This window comes from Panthera uncia (genome assembly GCF_023721935.1).
Source record: "Panthera uncia isolate 11264 chromosome C1 unlocalized genomic scaffold, Puncia_PCG_1.0 HiC_scaffold_4, whole genome shotgun sequence".
Taxonomy (NCBI): Eukaryota; Metazoa; Chordata; class Mammalia; order Carnivora; family Felidae; genus Panthera; species Panthera uncia.
The window spans coordinates 33364840-33382898 of NW_026057585.1; the positions used below are offsets into that span (position 1 = coordinate 33364840).

The window sequence follows — 18059 nt, forward strand, 5'->3', positions numbered from 1 at the left end:
TGATAACTTTCACAAAATATATGATTATATACACTTTAAGTGTCGTGATTTTCAAAGGAGCAGTGTTTCTAACATAGATTACTTCTCAGATTGAGATATGCACCTTCTTAGAGGCAGAAACCATTGTGCAAGAATACTCAGAGTCACCGACTAAGCAGACAGTTGTTTCAGGAATATAAATTTTCAATGAAGATTGAGGATGGGGATAGTTAATTGATTTCACTGGTTATTCATGTTATATATTAAAACAAATATAGCCATATTATAGAGAAAAATTAAAGTTTTTCCTAAATTATAATTGTAAAACATGAGAAGTCAAAGATTTTTTGTTTTATTTTTATGGGGCCTCTTTAAAATATTCCTCCCAAATTCCTGGAGACACATATAATTCTAAACTGATGTTAGGAATGTTTTGGTGGAAAAGTTTAAGAGACACTGTCATACTGTTTTAGATACAAACATTTATAACATTTGAAACTATTATAAAACTATGACTGCTTTATAAATAAAATGATGGTTGTTATAACCATAAAATAAAACACCTGAGTATTTTATAAAGCTCTCTGGTGAGAAAACATTTTAATTGTATTGCTAGGTTATGCATGAGTGATATTTGCTATTATTTTTGCTATTTGCAATAAACATGAATTATCGAATATCTACTAATTTCCTATAAAGGAAAAACTAAGATAATTCACATTTTTTTTGGCTAATCTACAAAAGCTTTTTTCTCACTTATCACAGTTATGAATTCATATTCTTTGACATTTCTTGTTAGAAATGATTACATATATACAAAGTTACAGGTAGGAGATTTATAACACCCAAAATAATAATGATCCTGTGCCTGACTAAACTGTTCTATATCTCTAATACAGGATTCATCATTCTTCACAAATTATATTTAATTTTATAAGACTATAGAAAGAAATGCGACATCTGATAAGATCCTGGTGGGGCAAATTCATTCATTTAGAAATTATAGAACTATTTGCAAGGCAAGAATAGTATATATCCAATAATTAATTAGACACAGAATCTGTCTTCCAAGAGTTTATAATTGGAAAGGGGAGATAAACAGTATACTATTAGTAACATTGCAATAAAAATAAACCAGAAAAAAGCCATTATTATATAAAGTTTATATTATGTACAACCTATATATAAAGTTTATGTTATATACGACCTGTATTTCATATTATATAATAAATATTGGAAAGGGTCTAAAAATTGCTTTGATAAAAATTACCTTGGAGGACTGAGAAAATAACAGAAGCAAGAGAAACTTGGAAGGGAAAGAAAAAGTATGGTAATCATCAACAATAGGAATTTAAGTTTGCTTGTCCAGGAGATATCAGGGTGACTGGATACTTTATGTGTAGCACACCCTTACAGTATCAGGCACAGGGAGAACTCTTGCGTAACTTGTAAATTTCCAGAAGGCTATCAGGGAAAAAAACCTGAAAAATTATAGTTTAAAAGATTATGTGAACTTAATTTGTACAGTGGTTTTCAAGTTATAAATTTCTTTTTGTAACTGTGTCCCCAGTTTCTCTTTAACTTAGAAGTCATAAAATTTTAAGTTCCAAATTAAAGAAGTAATATTCATTGGAGTAACAAATATGATTCCTCAATTGATTGAGAAAAATGAGAGAGCATTTACTAAATTTTAGGTTTAGGAATATAGGTTGTGTGTGTGTGTGTGTTTGTGTGTGCATGTATGCACGCATTAGTATGTGCTTACGTGTGTGTGTGTTCCAAATTACTGAGTATAACATTTTACTCTTCCTCCCCATGTTTCTCATGAACTGGAAATTGATAGAGCATGCTTATTTTAGGGATTACTGTTGATACAGACAAGGAATATTTTCTCATACTCAAACATTCATATGAACACCTGAATGCATGAGAGTAAGATTCTTTCTCTTTCTCTTTCTCTCTCTGTTTTTAATTTCCAGGCATAGATATTCTTCATCAACTAGGCCTTGGAGACAAAGATGTAAGACACTCATCATCAGTGACTGCTGTACCATCATCATCTACACCATTACCTCAGGGGGTCCATTTAACAGAATCAGGTGTCATTTTAACAAATGATGCTTATATTGAGTCACCTCTCATGAAAATTTTACCATTCAACTTAGAACACCCATTTACAATATTAATTGGGTTACAGTCACATAGAGTAAACAATGCATTTCTCTTCAGCATTAGAAATAAAAATAGACTGCAATTAGGAGTGCAATTATTACCTAAAAAATTAGTAGTATACCTTGGAGGAAAGCAGTCTGTGTTTTTCAACTACAGTGTTCATGATGAGCGATGGCACTTCTTTGCCATTACTATTAGAAACCAAGTTGTTTCAATGTCTGTTGAGTGTGGAAAGAAATATTTTAGCAGAGAGACTCTTTTGGAAGTCCAGACTTTTGATTCTAACAGTGTGTTTACACTAGGAAGTATGAATAATAATTCTGTCCATTTTGAAGGAATAGTATGTCAGTTGGATATTATTCCTTCTGCAGAAGCATCTGCAAACTATTGTAGATATGTGAAACATCGTTGTCACCCTGAGACAAACCATCTTCATACAACCATCGTACCAGCTGAGATACTGGAAAACTCTCCCTTGCCCAAACAATTTGGTGAAAAAGTGCTGTCTGAGGACACATTTACCAAAGGCAAAAACATTCCAAATATCATAAATAATGATTCTGCAACAGTCCATAAGCAACAAGAACACCAAATATCAAAATCTCAATTCATTTCTCTTCATTCAAGGAATGTTTCTGCTGTGGATCTTGTAAACCATGGAATTCAAGACAAAGAAATGATCAATGAGGAACATACTCAGACAAATTTAAGTCTGTCAATGACCCATCATCTCAAAAAGGCGAAAACAAATAGCAAGGAGAAATTTAGTTCTTTTTCAAATGTATCCGACAATGTCACACAACATAATGATAAACTAACTGGTCTGTCACCATTTAAGAAGATATCATCTATTCTTCCACATATAAAACAAGAAACAATTACTAATCTCAAGAAGGCTATCACAGCAAATCTACACACTAATGAACTAACGGAACTGCAACAGATTTTAAACACAACCTTATACAGAGTGACAGATGAGCCATCTGTGGACAATCACCTTGACCTAAGGAAGGAAGGTGAAATTGATCCTGATGCTACCTATCCCATCGAAAATAGCTATGAGACTGACCTTTATGATTATTATTATTATTATGAGGATCTTAATACAATGCTCGAAATGGAGAATCTGAGAGGGCCAAAAGGGGACACTGGACCTCCCGTAAGTTGTTGTTGTTGTTTTTTAAATCTGTCTTAATGCATTAACTTATCAAAAATCACTAGACTGAAGAATACAGAATAGATCAGATCTGTTTCAGACATGTATCCTGGCTATAGTGATGAATTTACGGTTACTATAATGCATCCAGCCAGAATGCAGTGTTGGCTTAAATATTATATTTTTTGTTGTTTATATTGGCAGGCTGAAAGGTTACTTAATTCTGATAAAATGGTGAGTAAGCTATATGTTTTTCTTGTTCAGTTGAAGTTCAACCAAGAATTCAACTGCTAAATTTGGATTAGCATTCTTTATAGAAAAACCATAGACTTATACACAGTCATGTTAAGAGAAGGATATAAAAGTTATAGTACACTAAAGAAAAACACGTTAAATACATCAATTAAATTAGTTGATAATCATTAAACCCTTCTTTCAGCAAAATAATATCAAATGAACTAAAATAGTAAAATTTACTTTAGAGATAATTTTGTAGTGAATCACTGCCTGGTAAAAAGCAAAACCTTACATTATTGTTCTAAATGTAACATATTTCATTACATCTTTAATGGTATAGTTAATTTAGATTTACAGATTAATAAAAGCTCCATCTACCTAATACAAAAAGTAACTAAGAGCTCATTGGCCTATTCAATGAAAAAAACAAGCAAACAGCCAAATCACTTATTTGATAATGTATAAACAAAACTATATGATAATAGATTGATGTTTTTAGCTCTGAAATTCTTTCGTTGTGTAGGTGCAATTACAGATGAACATATGAAAAATTTATAAATCATTTAAAACCCATTTTAAGCTATTTAAAATTACATTGGGGGGAGCTGGGTGGCTCGGTTGGTTAAGTGTCTGACTTCAGCTCAAGTTATGATCTCATGGTCTGTGAGTTCGAGCCCTATGTCAGGCCCTGTGCTGACACCTTAGACCCTGGAGTCTGCTTGGGATTCTGTGTCTCCTTCTTTCTCTGCCCCTGCCCCACTCACACTCTGTTTCTCTCTGTGTCTCAAAAATGAATAAACGTTAAAAAAATCACATTAGAAACATTATGTTTTTGCCTTTTATATTTGTATATGTTAAGTAATCAACTTTTATGTGTTTAGAAAATAATATTTTTAATTACAAGCAGACTAAAATATATATTAAAGCATTTATTTATTTTATGAAAATAAAATTTGAGTCATTGTTTTAGTTCAGAAGCCATTGGATGGGAGAAGATGATGTCACTTGCTTAGCTTATGTTTCCTTTGTGGTTCTTGCTTGAAATGACTTGATAGGTATTGAACAACTCTTAGAGTGAATGTTTAAATGTCTTAAAGTATGAATAACATTATTATAGAGAAATTCTTTTCAGTGATAGCAACTAATTATCAACATATTAGTAATAAAATTGAGCCACTGGGCAGGTCATATTAAGCAAATAGTTATGGAAGCCATTTACTTTCTTCAGTATGATGAGATGAGCATAAATCTCTTCTATAAATCCCAAACTAGTCATTTCAATATTGGTGGATGAAGCAGTAATATTTAACAGATATTTACTTAGTTTCTGTTATGGGAAAAGCAGGAACACAAAGTATGGATGACACAGTCACTGCTCAGAAGGAGCTTACAAACTAAGTGCATAAGGTACAAATGTTCAAAAGCAAGAGAAGTGTTTTCTGAGGTGATCCCTATGAAAGATCGCTTAAGGCTGAGCTGTTCGGAATAGCTTGGAATAGTTCGGAATAATTTGGAATTGTCTTGTGGACAAACTAGTTATAATGTAGGCCCAAAGAATGGATATATTTTGATAGGTGAAAAGAACGAACCTATTTTTTTAATAGGAAAAGCAGCATAATAGCTATCATTTACTGAGTTTTTTACTTTGCGACAGATGCTTGACCATGCCCTTTAAATTCATTATCTTAAAATAACTTGGTGAGGTTGGAATTATTATCCCCATTTTTTCAGGTGAAGAAACTGAAACCCAGAAAAGTCAGTTTACTTGCTCATAACCACATTGCTAATAAATGACAGAGCCAGGATTCACGTTTTTTGCCTCTAAAGCTTAAACTCTCTCATGATGTTAGACTGAATATTGTTGGACAAAGATAAGACCCAAGATAGATGTTGTCAGATTGTAGAGAGTCTTAATTGTCAAACTGATAGTTCTTACTTTATCTCATTCTCATGGGGAATTTTGTAGGTTTCTAAGCAGAGATATTAATGGAGAAGTCAGTCTGTTAGTAGTGCCCAGCACAGACAGGAAGTTCCCACTATCATCTGGATGTTACAAAACTAAGACATTAGGAAAATGTGAAAATGCAAAGGAAAGGTAGAATTCAGGAGATATTTTGAAGAAATATATGGGAAATTAATTGGACCTAGGGACCAAACAAAAAGGAAGAGAAAGATGACTTTAAAGTTTCAAGTCTATGGATTGGGAGAATGGTAATACCATTACTAAAATTAGTAACTAAGAGAGGAAGTCGATTTTAGGAGAGGAAGTTAAGTTAAAACATTTCAGGTACTATTGAAAATTCAGTCAGCCTTTGGAAAAGTTGAAGAAGCTGAAATGAAAAAGAGAGATCATGATAAGAATGTAGATTCAGGAGTCTTCCTATCAATATTATAGTTGAAGGTGTAGGGTTGGATAATTTTCAAAGAAAGGAGTTTGGCATAGAGTCAAGAGTCAAATCATGGGGAATGTTTGCTTTGGGATTATGGAAGAAAAAAAGCAGAAGTGTGAATGAACAGTCAGATGGGAGAGAAGTATATAGTGCACTGTCACAGAAGCCCAAGAAGAGAGTTTTGAGAAAAAATTGATCAGCAGTGCCAAAAGCTACATAGAAGTCAAAAAGGATGAGGACTGAGAAAAAGTGGAAGAAATGCATTAGCTCTTCTGATGGGAAAGTCAACTTTGTGAGTCCAACTTCAGGATAATGTAGAAGACTAAAGGTAGATTTTTTAGGAAGCTAATGAAAGTGTGAATGATGAAGAAATAATGAACTTTGTAGGGATTGTTGCATCACTTCTTGAAGTAGATGTTACCATGTGAAATCTCAGGCCAGCCTGATTTTTCCTACCTGTAGGTGACCATTTCTTCTTTCATATGCCCGTACAGTTCTTTCATCATCTCTGAAGTTTATTAAACCTATATCAGTCTGTATCAGTTTTTTTTTCTGGTATGCCTTTGATATGAAGGTCATTTTTATTTGATTATAGAAACATCTCCCCTTATATCCTCAAATATTTTTCTTTTCCATTTTTCCACATTCTTCTTCAGGATGTCCTTTGTGATGATAGACATTATCTATCATTTTCTCTACAAGCATGTATGTGTGATTGCTTTTTCTATTTTGTTTCATGTGAATTCAGTTATTCTGCACTCACATTCCTTCATTGATTTTTAAATTGTATCTAATCAGTTTTTATGGTATCAGACATGGCTTTCATCTATAATGGTTTCTTTTTTCTCTTTCATGTATTTCTTAAACTCTTCTGGTTCACATTTCATTACCTTCATTGTTATTTTTATTTCTTATAACTCTTCTTTGACCTCTGTTTTTATAGAAACATGGCATCTTGAAATCCTTTGCATCTTTAGTGAACTATATGACTGGACTTTTTCTCTGTTGCATGAAGTAATTCCTCTTCTGGTAAACAATTTTCATCTACTTTTAATTTATGTTTCTGTCCTCATACTTTCCCCTCCACTCAATAAGTATGTAAAGGCCCCTGGCTGGTTTCTTTCTGGTTATTAGCCATTTTTAAAATAAAGGCAGGGGCGCCTGGGTAGCTCAGTCGGTTGAGCGTCCGACTTCAGCTCAGGTCAGGATCTCACAGTCCGTGAGTTTGAGCCCTGCCTCGGGCTCTGGGCTGATGGCTCAGAGCCTGGAGCCTGCTTCCAATTCTGTGTCTCCCTCTCTCTCTGCCCCTCCCCCGTTCATGCTCTGTCTCTCTCTGTCTCAAAAATAAATAAACGTTAAAAAAAATTTCTTTAAAAAAATAATAAAGGCAGCTCTGGGGCACCTGAGTGACTCATTTAAACATCTGACTCTTGATTTCGGCTGGGGTTATGATTTCATGGTTCGTGAGTTTGAGCCCCACCTCTGGTTCTGTGCTGACAGCATGGAGCCTGCTCAGGATTCTTTCTCTCTCCTTCTTTCTCTGTCCCTCCCCTGCTCATGCTCTCTCTCTGAAAATAAATAAACTTAAAAAATAAATAAATAAAATAAAGGCAACTCTAACTGGGGCACTATTTGTTTTAGAATAGCGTAGGGAGAAGCAGAGGGAAATAAGGTGGAGTGGTACACAGTGTCAACTTTAGGTTGCTGCCTTTAAACACCATCTTATTATATTTATTTTGTCCTCTATCCAGAGACATATCTCCTCTTACTTTCATGTACAATTTGTTATGAAATCTTTTATTTCATAGGCCCTCTAAGAACTAATATGATGATTTATGCTCCTGTCTTTCACCCCCTGTCCCCACCAGACATCTTCTGAGGTTAGGAGGTTTGGTTGTAGATCATAACAATGATGGGTTCCTCCTCTTCAGTTCCACCTTTCTTACTCTTGGCTGTTTGAAGCTGGGTCTTCACTGGATCATTAATCATATCTACTGTGGCTTTCTCATTCCCTTAAGCCTCATCGTTGTGTAATCAAAGGATTTTTGAGATGAACATTCAAGACTGATAGTTTTAGATATCTGTAGCCTGTTCAAGATTTGAAATCTGAGGAGGTTTTTCTTTCTGGTCATCTCTCAACATCTTTCCTTACCGCAAAGTTTCTCAGTATTTGGAACATAATCTTCATATTTTGTGGTTTGTGGTTGTGGTCCTTTCCTTGTTTCGTTGGAGATGATTTTTTTTTTCTTTCAGTGTTTTTGTTGTTCTCAGTGGGTTTTGAGGGATGGAAGGTAGTTTTAAAAATGTTTTCATTCTGCCATGTTTTATGTAAATTCTCTAGTGATCTTTTTAAAAACACAAACCAGATCACCTCAGTTAGCTGCTTAAACTCTTCAGTGGCAGAAGAATAAAGCACTTAGAATAAATGAAAGACTTTTTATCATAACCTGTGCAGTGGTGTGTGATCTGGCCCCTGCTTACCTCTGCAGCCTCCTTTTGTGCCACTTTCTCTTACTCTCCCTGAGTTTTCTTTTTCTTCTTCAATAAGACTGTGCTTTTTGTTTGTTTTCTTTTACTCATGCCCTCGTTCATTTTATTCCTATTTGAATATATTTAAGGCAATTATATATTTGATAATATATAATAATTACCTTAGTAGCCTGGGTGGCTCAGTTGGTTGAGTACCTGACTCTTGATTTTGGCTCAGGTTGAGATCCCATGGTCATGGGATCAAGCCCCATGCTGAGCCCCACATCAGGTTCAGCTGGAGCCTGATTAAGATTTTTCTGCCCTCTACCCCACTCATGCGCACTCTATCTAAAACAAACAAACAAAAAACCCCTAGTAATTATAATATTATAACTAACATTAATTGAGTGCTTACTGTGCACCATGTATACCTTTAAAAAAATCATTATTCTATAGTTTACTGGTTAACTACTATTTCTTAGCCATAGTGGTAGTTATTCTATATACAGTATCTTTAATGATCACAATAACTGAAAGGTAGATCTTTATCATCAATATTTTAAAGATGAGGAAACTAAGGCTTAGAAAGAGTAACTGACTTGTCCAAGGTCATTCAGCTAGTAAATCATTGAGGCCTGATTTGAACCTAGATTAGACAATTGCAAAACCGTTACTCTTTTCATGGAATTATGCTCCTTTTTTTTTTTTTAAACTTTTTTAAAAGTTTATTTATTCTTGAGAGCGGGCGTGTGTGAAAGGGGGAAGGGCAAAGAGAGAGGGAGAGAGAATCTGAAGCAGGGCTAGATCACATGAACCACGAGATCATAACCTAAGCCAAAATCAAGATGGTCAACAACTGAGCCCAGGCATCCCTTTCTCTTAATAACCAATAACCTCAAAGTTAAAGTGCCATTTTTAGTACTTAACTTTATTTATAGAAAATCACTTATTTTCATCAAACAAGTCATGCCATATAAAATCAAATTTCTTCCCTGGTTTGTAGAAATCCCTATTAATCTATTCTCAGTGATTTGAAAATGCAAATTTGTGAAGAAGTTAAAATTGATTTTTATACAGCGCTTATTAAATAACTCAAATATTTCAATCATGACATAAAATAGACTTTCTTTCTTGCCCAGTGTCTAATAATAATTACATTTTCTATGTAATTGGAATACTGTTTTCTTTTGTTGTAATACAGTGTCATGGGGTAATAAACCAAACTAGACATTCTGTTTTAATTTTCCATTTAGTTTTTCATTTTTCTTATTTTTGGGGACTTCAAATAAATAGCTGTTAACTTCCGATTATAACAACAGAACCAGAATTGTGAAAAGGATTTCAGTTTTTAAAAAAGATAAGTGAAAGTCAATTTTTGATGGTTAGTGATATAATGTTATGTATAATATATATATAAAGTTAGTGATATAATGATAGCTGTTAAAATATTTGAACAGTTCAGGAAGGAGGATGCCCTCAGTTTGAGGTTGAATGGGAATAGTACTTCTGTCTCAATGTTAGGAGATATATGAAAGGTTTTATTGGGGTGCCTGGGTGGCTCAGTCAGTTAAGCATCTGACTTCAGCTCAGGTATTGATCTCACAGCTTGTTGAGTTCAAGCCCCGCATTGGGCTCTGCAATGACAGTGCAGAACCTACTTGGGATTCTCTCTCTGTCCTTCCATCTCTGCCCCTCTCCCACTTGCACTATCTTTCTCTCTATATATAAATAAATAAATAAATAGTTTTTTTTTTTTTTTTAAATCAAGTTAGGGCATGGGAGAAGAAAAAATACAATCAAAGGGAAATGGTCAGCTTGAAAAATATAAAGAGGATTAGAAAACTTCAAAACAGCTGTAATATTAAAAAAAAAGGAGAAAGTTTTGAAGAGTAGATAATATCAGAATGAGGAATGAGAAAAAAATGCTGCATAAAATCAAGGCTCTTAGGCCATGCTATCTGTTAATGCTAAGGCTAGCACTTTAACCTTGATATGCCGAATTTCAACATTCATGCTATTTTTAATGCAACTTTGAATGAATATTTGTAAAGTGGAATATGTGTATGCTCTAGAGACACCAAGAATAATTCCATATCAGCAGAGTGCTCTGCAACAATTAAGTGAATGCAACATGAATGAATGCATATGTTAACCATGTCTCAAATGAACATTTATTCTGCCCCAGTTGATTGTTAAAGTAAAAAAAGATGACATAAGTTATCACGTGAGGAAGTAAAAAAGGAAACTACTTCTTCCTATTCAATATTACTTAACATATTTAATATTTATTTAATATTATTTAATATATTTAATATTATTTAATATATTTAATCAGAATGCTTTAAAAATTGATCAATGTTTGCTTTCCTACTTTGTTTTGCAAACCATTTAAGTCTCTGACTGAACTCCTGGTATGCTATACTTGGTGCAAGGCAGATTTATTACTGAATATACAAGAAGGATCTCATAACAGTTTAACACATTATACAGATCCTTGCTATAAGCCTTTTAAGAGAACATAACATAGTCAGTGCTTTAATTTTTCCAGGCAAGTCTTTTGAAATGTGTCTGAAACGACCTGTAGTTGTTGGTCTCCCAACCCTAAATTGAATTCTGCCTTCAGTAGTAAAAGTAAATTTAGGTAAAAGTTACCCACAAAACTACTAGTTATGGTTCCTGTAAAAGCCAGATACAGTGGCTGTAACCATAAGTCACAGACTTCCTACGGCCATTTCTGGCCAGATTAAAGAGGACACTTGAGTTTCAACTCTCACCCCTGGTGATTAGGGTGAGGGGATTCATATTACTTTAAAATCATCATCAGCTGGGAACTGGGGACTGAAAACAAAGCCCTAAAGTGGGAATCTTAATAAGTCTTGTGAGAAAAGATGTGTCTATAATTGTGCCTAACATCTTGGCATTTGTTTTCCAAGGGTCCACCTGGTCCAGCAGGCATCCCAGGCCCATCAGGAAGGAGAGGTCCACGGGTGAGTAAATGGGCTCTGTGTCCCACTGCTGTTAGAATTAGTAACACTGCAGTATGTTTTTTTTTCCCCAGCATTGTACAGTATGTACTTCCTTTGGAAACCTGCCTGGGTCTTCAAACTTAGTCTACCTTTGCCAATTCAAGAGAAACTCAGGAACACGTGCAGCTTGTTTATTTGACCGTAAACACCCAGCCAAGGCACTCTCTGTGAACCTGCCTGAGAAGGATTATCAAATTTATAAATTAGTGCTACTTGTAACATTATTCTTAGTTATAAAGCTATCTCATGGGTAGTTGATAGTTCGAGGTGGGGTTCATTTGCTTTGGGAAATGAAGAGGAGTGGGTTGCCTTAAAATAGTACATTCCTGGATTACATAGTGGAAAATGCTGGAGCTACTGACTAGAAAAATAATTAACCTGAGGAAAAAGCTGCCTTAAGGATCAGCAGTGGTTTCTCACATTACACATGTCCAACAAAAGATTTACTGCTGTGTTAAAATTTGTTTCTTTCAAACCTAAAAAATAAATGTGGACTTTTACTAACAGAAATTCTTCCAAGAGCCAGAAAAGGAACTGCAACCGTGTGTTGTAAAGACAGATGCACATGCTGTGTATAATCCACTTTCTGTCCCGATTTTTGTCTATCTTACACACAATATAGTGAAAAAGCATCCTGAAATATTACTTTAAGTCGTCCATATTCACATTCAACTCCTGTCCTCATACTGACAAGAAGGCTCAGACGAACGCTCACTGGCTGTAGCTGCGGTTAAACATTTGTTTCACTTCTCTATACTTGACCTATCACATTCCTCCTACAGTCTCTCATCCACGCGCCCACTCTCCCATAGCCGGCAGACCGTTTCCATCCTTCTGGCTCTCTGTCTGGATCCCACCTTTCTGGGGACTGGATCTCTCTCTGTACCAATCCCATTCCCTATCCACTACTGAGGCTGTTCTCCTACAGCAAGACCTTCAGTCTGAGTCTCCATCTATTCTCATAGTACACCAGTTTCCTTCCCTCATTTCTGTCTATTTTTTTCACTTATTTGTCTAATCCTTTCTTTAAGGAAGGAACAGTATTCCTCTTCTCCAGGCTAATTATTACATTTGTGTTCCTAATTTTATCTCCACTCCATTATTTAACTTAAAACTTGCAACTTCACATTTTTTTCTCTCCCTAGATTTTAGCTCATGTGGCAACAACCAAACCATTATTCCTTTTCAAAAAAAACCCTCAAACTTTCACTGTTATTAATTTTTCCTAGTTATTGTCCTAGCTCACTGTTGTTGCACTATTGAACTTTATAAAATAATAGTTTATGCCGTGGCCCTACATCAATGCTTATGTGTAAAGGCCCATAAATTTTTCCATCTATTTTATTAAAATTTATTTTAATAATAATTTAATCTAATAATTTTTGAAGGTTGCAAATGACATATCATAAAATCTAATCTTTTTTCCTTAGTTTTAGTCTTGCTAGATATACTTCCAATATTGCCATTGCTGACACCCCTTTCCTTTCTGAAACACGATGCTCTATTAATTCAGAATTGAAAAGACAGAAAAATAAGTAATTACTAACTATATGTTATATGTTAAGAGAGAGGTATGGCTGAAGAGCTGAGACAAGGGTACCAAATCCAAATGAGTGTAGGGGGCCTGGAGACCTGGAAGGTTTTCTAGAGGTGGATCTTAGTTCCTCCATTGATGGTTCCATAAGCTTAAGTTTCTTCACTTGTAAAGGGGAGTAAAAATAGCCACCTTGCAGGATTGTTATAAGGATTAGTAATAAGAAATGTAAAGCATTAATGCAGTTATTTACATATAGTAGGCACTCAGTAAATAGAAGCAGTTATTAAATTCAAACCAACAAATATTTATTGAGTGTCTAATATGTTCCAAGCGCTATACTGGTAATACTAAAAACAGTCCGTTTTCAAAAAATTTTTAATCCTAGAACTAAATGGCACATGTCATAAAGTAGTTAAAAGGGCAATAAAATATTTAAGTAACAGATTAGAACAGTCTAATAAATGTCCTAAAGCGATATACAGTTAAGTACAAATTAACTTTACATGTAGCAATTTCTATGAAAGCTAGTAAGATAGAGAAATCACTTTATCATGGTGTATCTAGGATTTAAAAAAGAGGTGGGGGGGCACCTGGGTGGCCCAGTTGGTTAAGTGTCAGACTCTTGGTCTCAGTTCAGGTCTCGATCTCAGGTTTGTGAGCTCAAGCCCCACATAATATTTATTTATCTAAAAGAATAAATTAAATAAAACTGAGGTGGGATCTAGCTGACACTTGAAGAATCATTTGGGCAGCTGTAGGGGGTAAAGTTAAACGAGTCTTTAAGAGATACATAATGGCATAAGTAAAAACTCAAGTACAAGAAAGGGTTAACACATGTTGACAGAAGAGTAAACATTTGCACTTCCTTATTTTTAGGCTTCTTACTCTGCACAGGTTCTAGAAGTAGCACTATGCATATAGCTCGAGATAGGGGTGAAAAATAAAGGAGGTAAACACCTCAAGACAGTGTTTTGAATCAAAAGACAGAAACTGCAGTACTGCTCTAGTGTAGCTCTCCTTTCCAAGACTGAACAATCCAACATCTCAGAAAAAATTAAAAAAAGCTTTGTGGAAAAAAAAAAGAGGTAACATTCATTTTAATTAAATTATGCTATGAAATATTTATACTGACTGTTATTTGTATCTAAAACTGTTCTAAGAACGATCTGACCTTTTTTACTATTTGCAGGGCATACCAGGGCCACATGGAAATCCTGGGTTACCTGGATTACCAGGTCCAAAGGTGAGTGATGCCTAGTGAGTATCATGTTATTTTCCTGACATTATTAAAGAAGGTCTTTAACTCTTTTTTAAAATTGAAACATAGTTGACATAAATATTATATTATCTTGAGTGTACAACATGATGAGTCGACACCTGTACACACAGCAAATGATCACCACAGTAAGTCCAGCCGCCATCTGTCACCATAAGTTACCAAAAGTATTTTTTCTTCTTATGATGAAAACTTTCATGATCTATTCTCCTGGCAACCTTCGAATATGCACTACAGTACCATTGACTGTGTCCCCATGCCACACATCACATCCCCATGACCTATTTATTTCACAGCTGGAAGTGTGTACCTCCCAACACCCTTTACTCATTTTGGACATTTGGCAACACCCCCTTCTACCCTGCCACCACCACTCTGTTCTCTGAATCCATAAATTTTGTTTTGTTTCTTCATCTGTTTTGTTTTTTGGATTCCACGTATAAGTGAGATCATATAATATTTGTATTTCTCTGTCTGATTTATTTCACTTAGCATAATGCCCTCAAGGTCCATCCATGTTAACACAAATAGTAGTATTCCATTTATTTTTATGGCTGAGTAGTATTCCATTGTGCGTGTGTGTGTGTGTGTGTGTGTGTGTTTATACCATATCTTCTTTATCCATTCATCCATTGTTAGACAGTTAGGTTCTTTTCATATCTTGGCTATTATAAATAATGTTCCAATTAACATAGGGGTGCATTTATCTTTTTGAATTAGTGTTATTATTTTTTTTTCTGATGAAATGCCCAGAGGTAGAACTGTTGGATCATATGGTAGTTCTTTTTTTTAGTTTTTTTTTTTTTTTAATTTTTTGGAATTTATTTAGAAAGAGAGAGAAGGGGAGGGGCAAAGAAAGAGGAGACAGAGAATCCATCCCAAACAGGCTCTGTGCTGTTAACACAGAGCCTGATCTGGGGCTTGAACTCACAAACCATGAGATCATGACCTGAGCCGAAACCAAGAGCTGGACTCAACCGACTGAGCCACCCAGGTGCCCTGATCATATGGTAGTTCTATTTTTACTTTTACTTTATATTATTACTATATTCCCTAAGCTGTATTTTTCATCTCCATAACTTATTTATTTTTAATTTCTTTATGAAACTCCATACTGTTTTCCATAATGCCTGCACCAGTTTACCTTCCTTCCAACAGTGCATGTGAGTTCCCATCTTCACATCTTCATGAACACTAGTTATTTCTTGTCTTTTTGATAATAGCCATTCCAACAGGTGTGAAGTGATAAGTCATTGTGGTTTTGATTTTTATTTCCCTGATGACTAGTGATGTTAAACACTTTTTCATGTGCCTGTTGGTCATCTGTATATCTTTATGGGAAAAAAAAGTGCCTATTTAGATCCTATGTCCATTTTTTAATTGACTGTTTTGTTTCACTGTTGAGTTGTATGGGTGTTTTTTTCCCACTTTCTACCCCTCTTTTTTTTTTTAACTTAAATTTTAGTTAACATGTAGTGCGATATTGTTTTCTGGAGTAGAATTCAGGGATTCATCTCTATATACAGCACCCAGTGCTTATCACAAGTACCCTCCTTAATATCCATCACCCATCTAAACAATCTCCCACCCATCTCCCTTCATCAATCCCCAGTTTGTTCTCTATGATTAAGAGTCTCTTGTGGTTTGTTTCCCTCTCTCCTCTTTTCCCCCCTTCCCATATGTTCATCTGTTTTGTTTCTTAAATTCCACATATGACTGAAATCTTATGGCATTTGTCTTTTTCTGATTGACTTATCTCACTTAAAATAATACATTCTAACTCCATGTTGCAAATGGCAAGATTTCATTCATTTGATCGCTAAGTAATATTCCATTATGTATGTATACCATATCTTCTTTATTCATCAGTCGATGGACAGTTGGACCCTCTCCATAGTTTGGCTATTGTTGATAATGCTGCTACAAACATTGGGGTGCATGTACCCCTTTGAATCTGTATTTTTGTATCCTTTGGGTAGGTATCTAATAGTGAAAATGCTGGGTCACAGGGTAGTTCTAATTTTAGTTTTTTAAGGAACCTCTTCTCCAGAGTGGCTGTACCAGTTTGCATTCCCACCAACAGGGCAAGAGGGTTTCCCTTTCTCTACATCCTTGTGAGTTTTTAAAATATATTTTGGATATTAACCTCTTATAGGATATATAAATTGTAAATGTTTTCTCCAATTCAGTAAGCTGTCTTTTAATTTTTATGATGATTTACTTTGCTGAAGGTTTTCAATTTGATGTATTTCCACTTGTTTATTTTTGCTTTTGTTGCCTTCACTTTTGGAGTCAGATCTAAAAAAAATTGCCAAGAATAATGTCAAGGAACTTATTGCCTATATTTTCTACTAGGAGTTTTATGGTTTCAGGTCTTAAATTAAAATCTTTAATTCATTTTGAGTTTATTTTTGTGTATAGTATTAGAGAGTAGTCTAATGTCATTCTTTTGCATATGGCTGTCCACTTTTCCCAAGGCCATTTATTAAAGAGACTATCTTTTACCCATTGTATACTCTTGCCTCTTTTGTTATAAGTCAATTAACCATATGTGCATGGGTTTATTTCTTGGCTATTTATTCCATTCCATTGATCTATGTGACTTTTTTTATGTCAATACCATATTGTTTTCATTATCATACTTTTTTAATATAGTTTGAAATCAGGGAGCATGATACCTTCAGCTTGGTTGTTCTTATCAAGATTGTTTTGGCTATTCATGGTCTTTTGAGGTCCCATACAAATTTTAGGATTATTCATTCTATTTATGTGAATGTGTCATTGGAATTTTGATAGGGATTGCATTGAGTCTATAGATTGCTTTGGGTATGGACTATTTATTTATTTATTTATTTATTTATGTGTGCTTACTTATTTTGAAAGAGAAGGAGGGAAAGCAGGCAAGAAGTAGAGAGAGTAAGAGAAAGAGAATCCCAAGCAAGCTCCCCACTGTCAGCACAGAGTCCAACACAGGGCTTGATCTCACAAACTGTGAGATCATAACCTGAGCTAAAATCAAGAGTCAGGTGCATAACTGACTGAGCCACCCAGGTGCCCCTATGGGCATTTTAATATTAATGTTAATAATATTAATTCTTTCACTCCATTTGTACAGAATATATTACATTATTTGTTCTTCAATTTTTTTTGTTAATATCTTACACTTTTCAGCATACAGTTCTCTCACCTCCTTGGTTAAATTTATTCCTAGATATTTTATTCCTTTTGATGTAATTATACATGGGATTGCTTTTTAAATTTCTCTAATAGTTCTTTGTTAGTGTATAGAAATACAACAGATTTTGGTATATTGATTTTTACCCTGCATCTTTACTAATTTATTAGTTCTGACAGTTTTCCAGTTGAGTCTTTCAGGTTTTCTATATATAATATATTATCTTCAAATAGTGATAGTTTTACTTACCTTTCTTCTTTTTTTTTCATGTTTATTTATTTATTTATTTATTTTGAGAGAGAGAGAGAGAGAGAGAGAGAGAGCGCGATAGAGCATGAGTAGGGAAGGGGCAGCCAGAGAGGGAGAGAGAGAATCCTACGCAGGCTCTACACTGTCAGTGCAGAGCCCAATACAGGGCTCAAATCCACAAACTGTGAGATCATGACCTGAGCCAAAATCAAGAGTTGGACACTCAACCCACTGAGCCAACCTGGCTCCCCATTCCCTTTCTGTTTGGATGCATTTTATTTCTATTTCTTGCTTAATTGCCATGGCTAGAACTTCTAATACTATGTTGAGCTAAACGTAGTAGTAGTGGGCATCCTTGTCTTGTTCCTGATCTTAGAGGAAAGACTTTCAGCC

General features: G+C 34.7%; 1 protein-coding gene across 1 annotated transcript in view; it reads left to right on the plus strand.

The window, feature by feature from the left end:
* COL24A1 (collagen type XXIV alpha 1 chain) overlaps window positions 1–18059 on the plus strand; it is a 390296-nt gene that overhangs the window by 19605 nt on the left and 352632 nt on the right. The window contains exons 3-5 of the mRNA XM_049618486.1: window positions 1959–3310; window positions 11337–11390; window positions 14156–14209. Of these exons, the coding sequence (XP_049474443.1) occupies window positions 1959–3310; window positions 11337–11390; window positions 14156–14209 (1460 nt within the window). The remainder of the gene's footprint in view (window positions 1–1958; window positions 3311–11336; window positions 11391–14155; window positions 14210–18059) is intronic.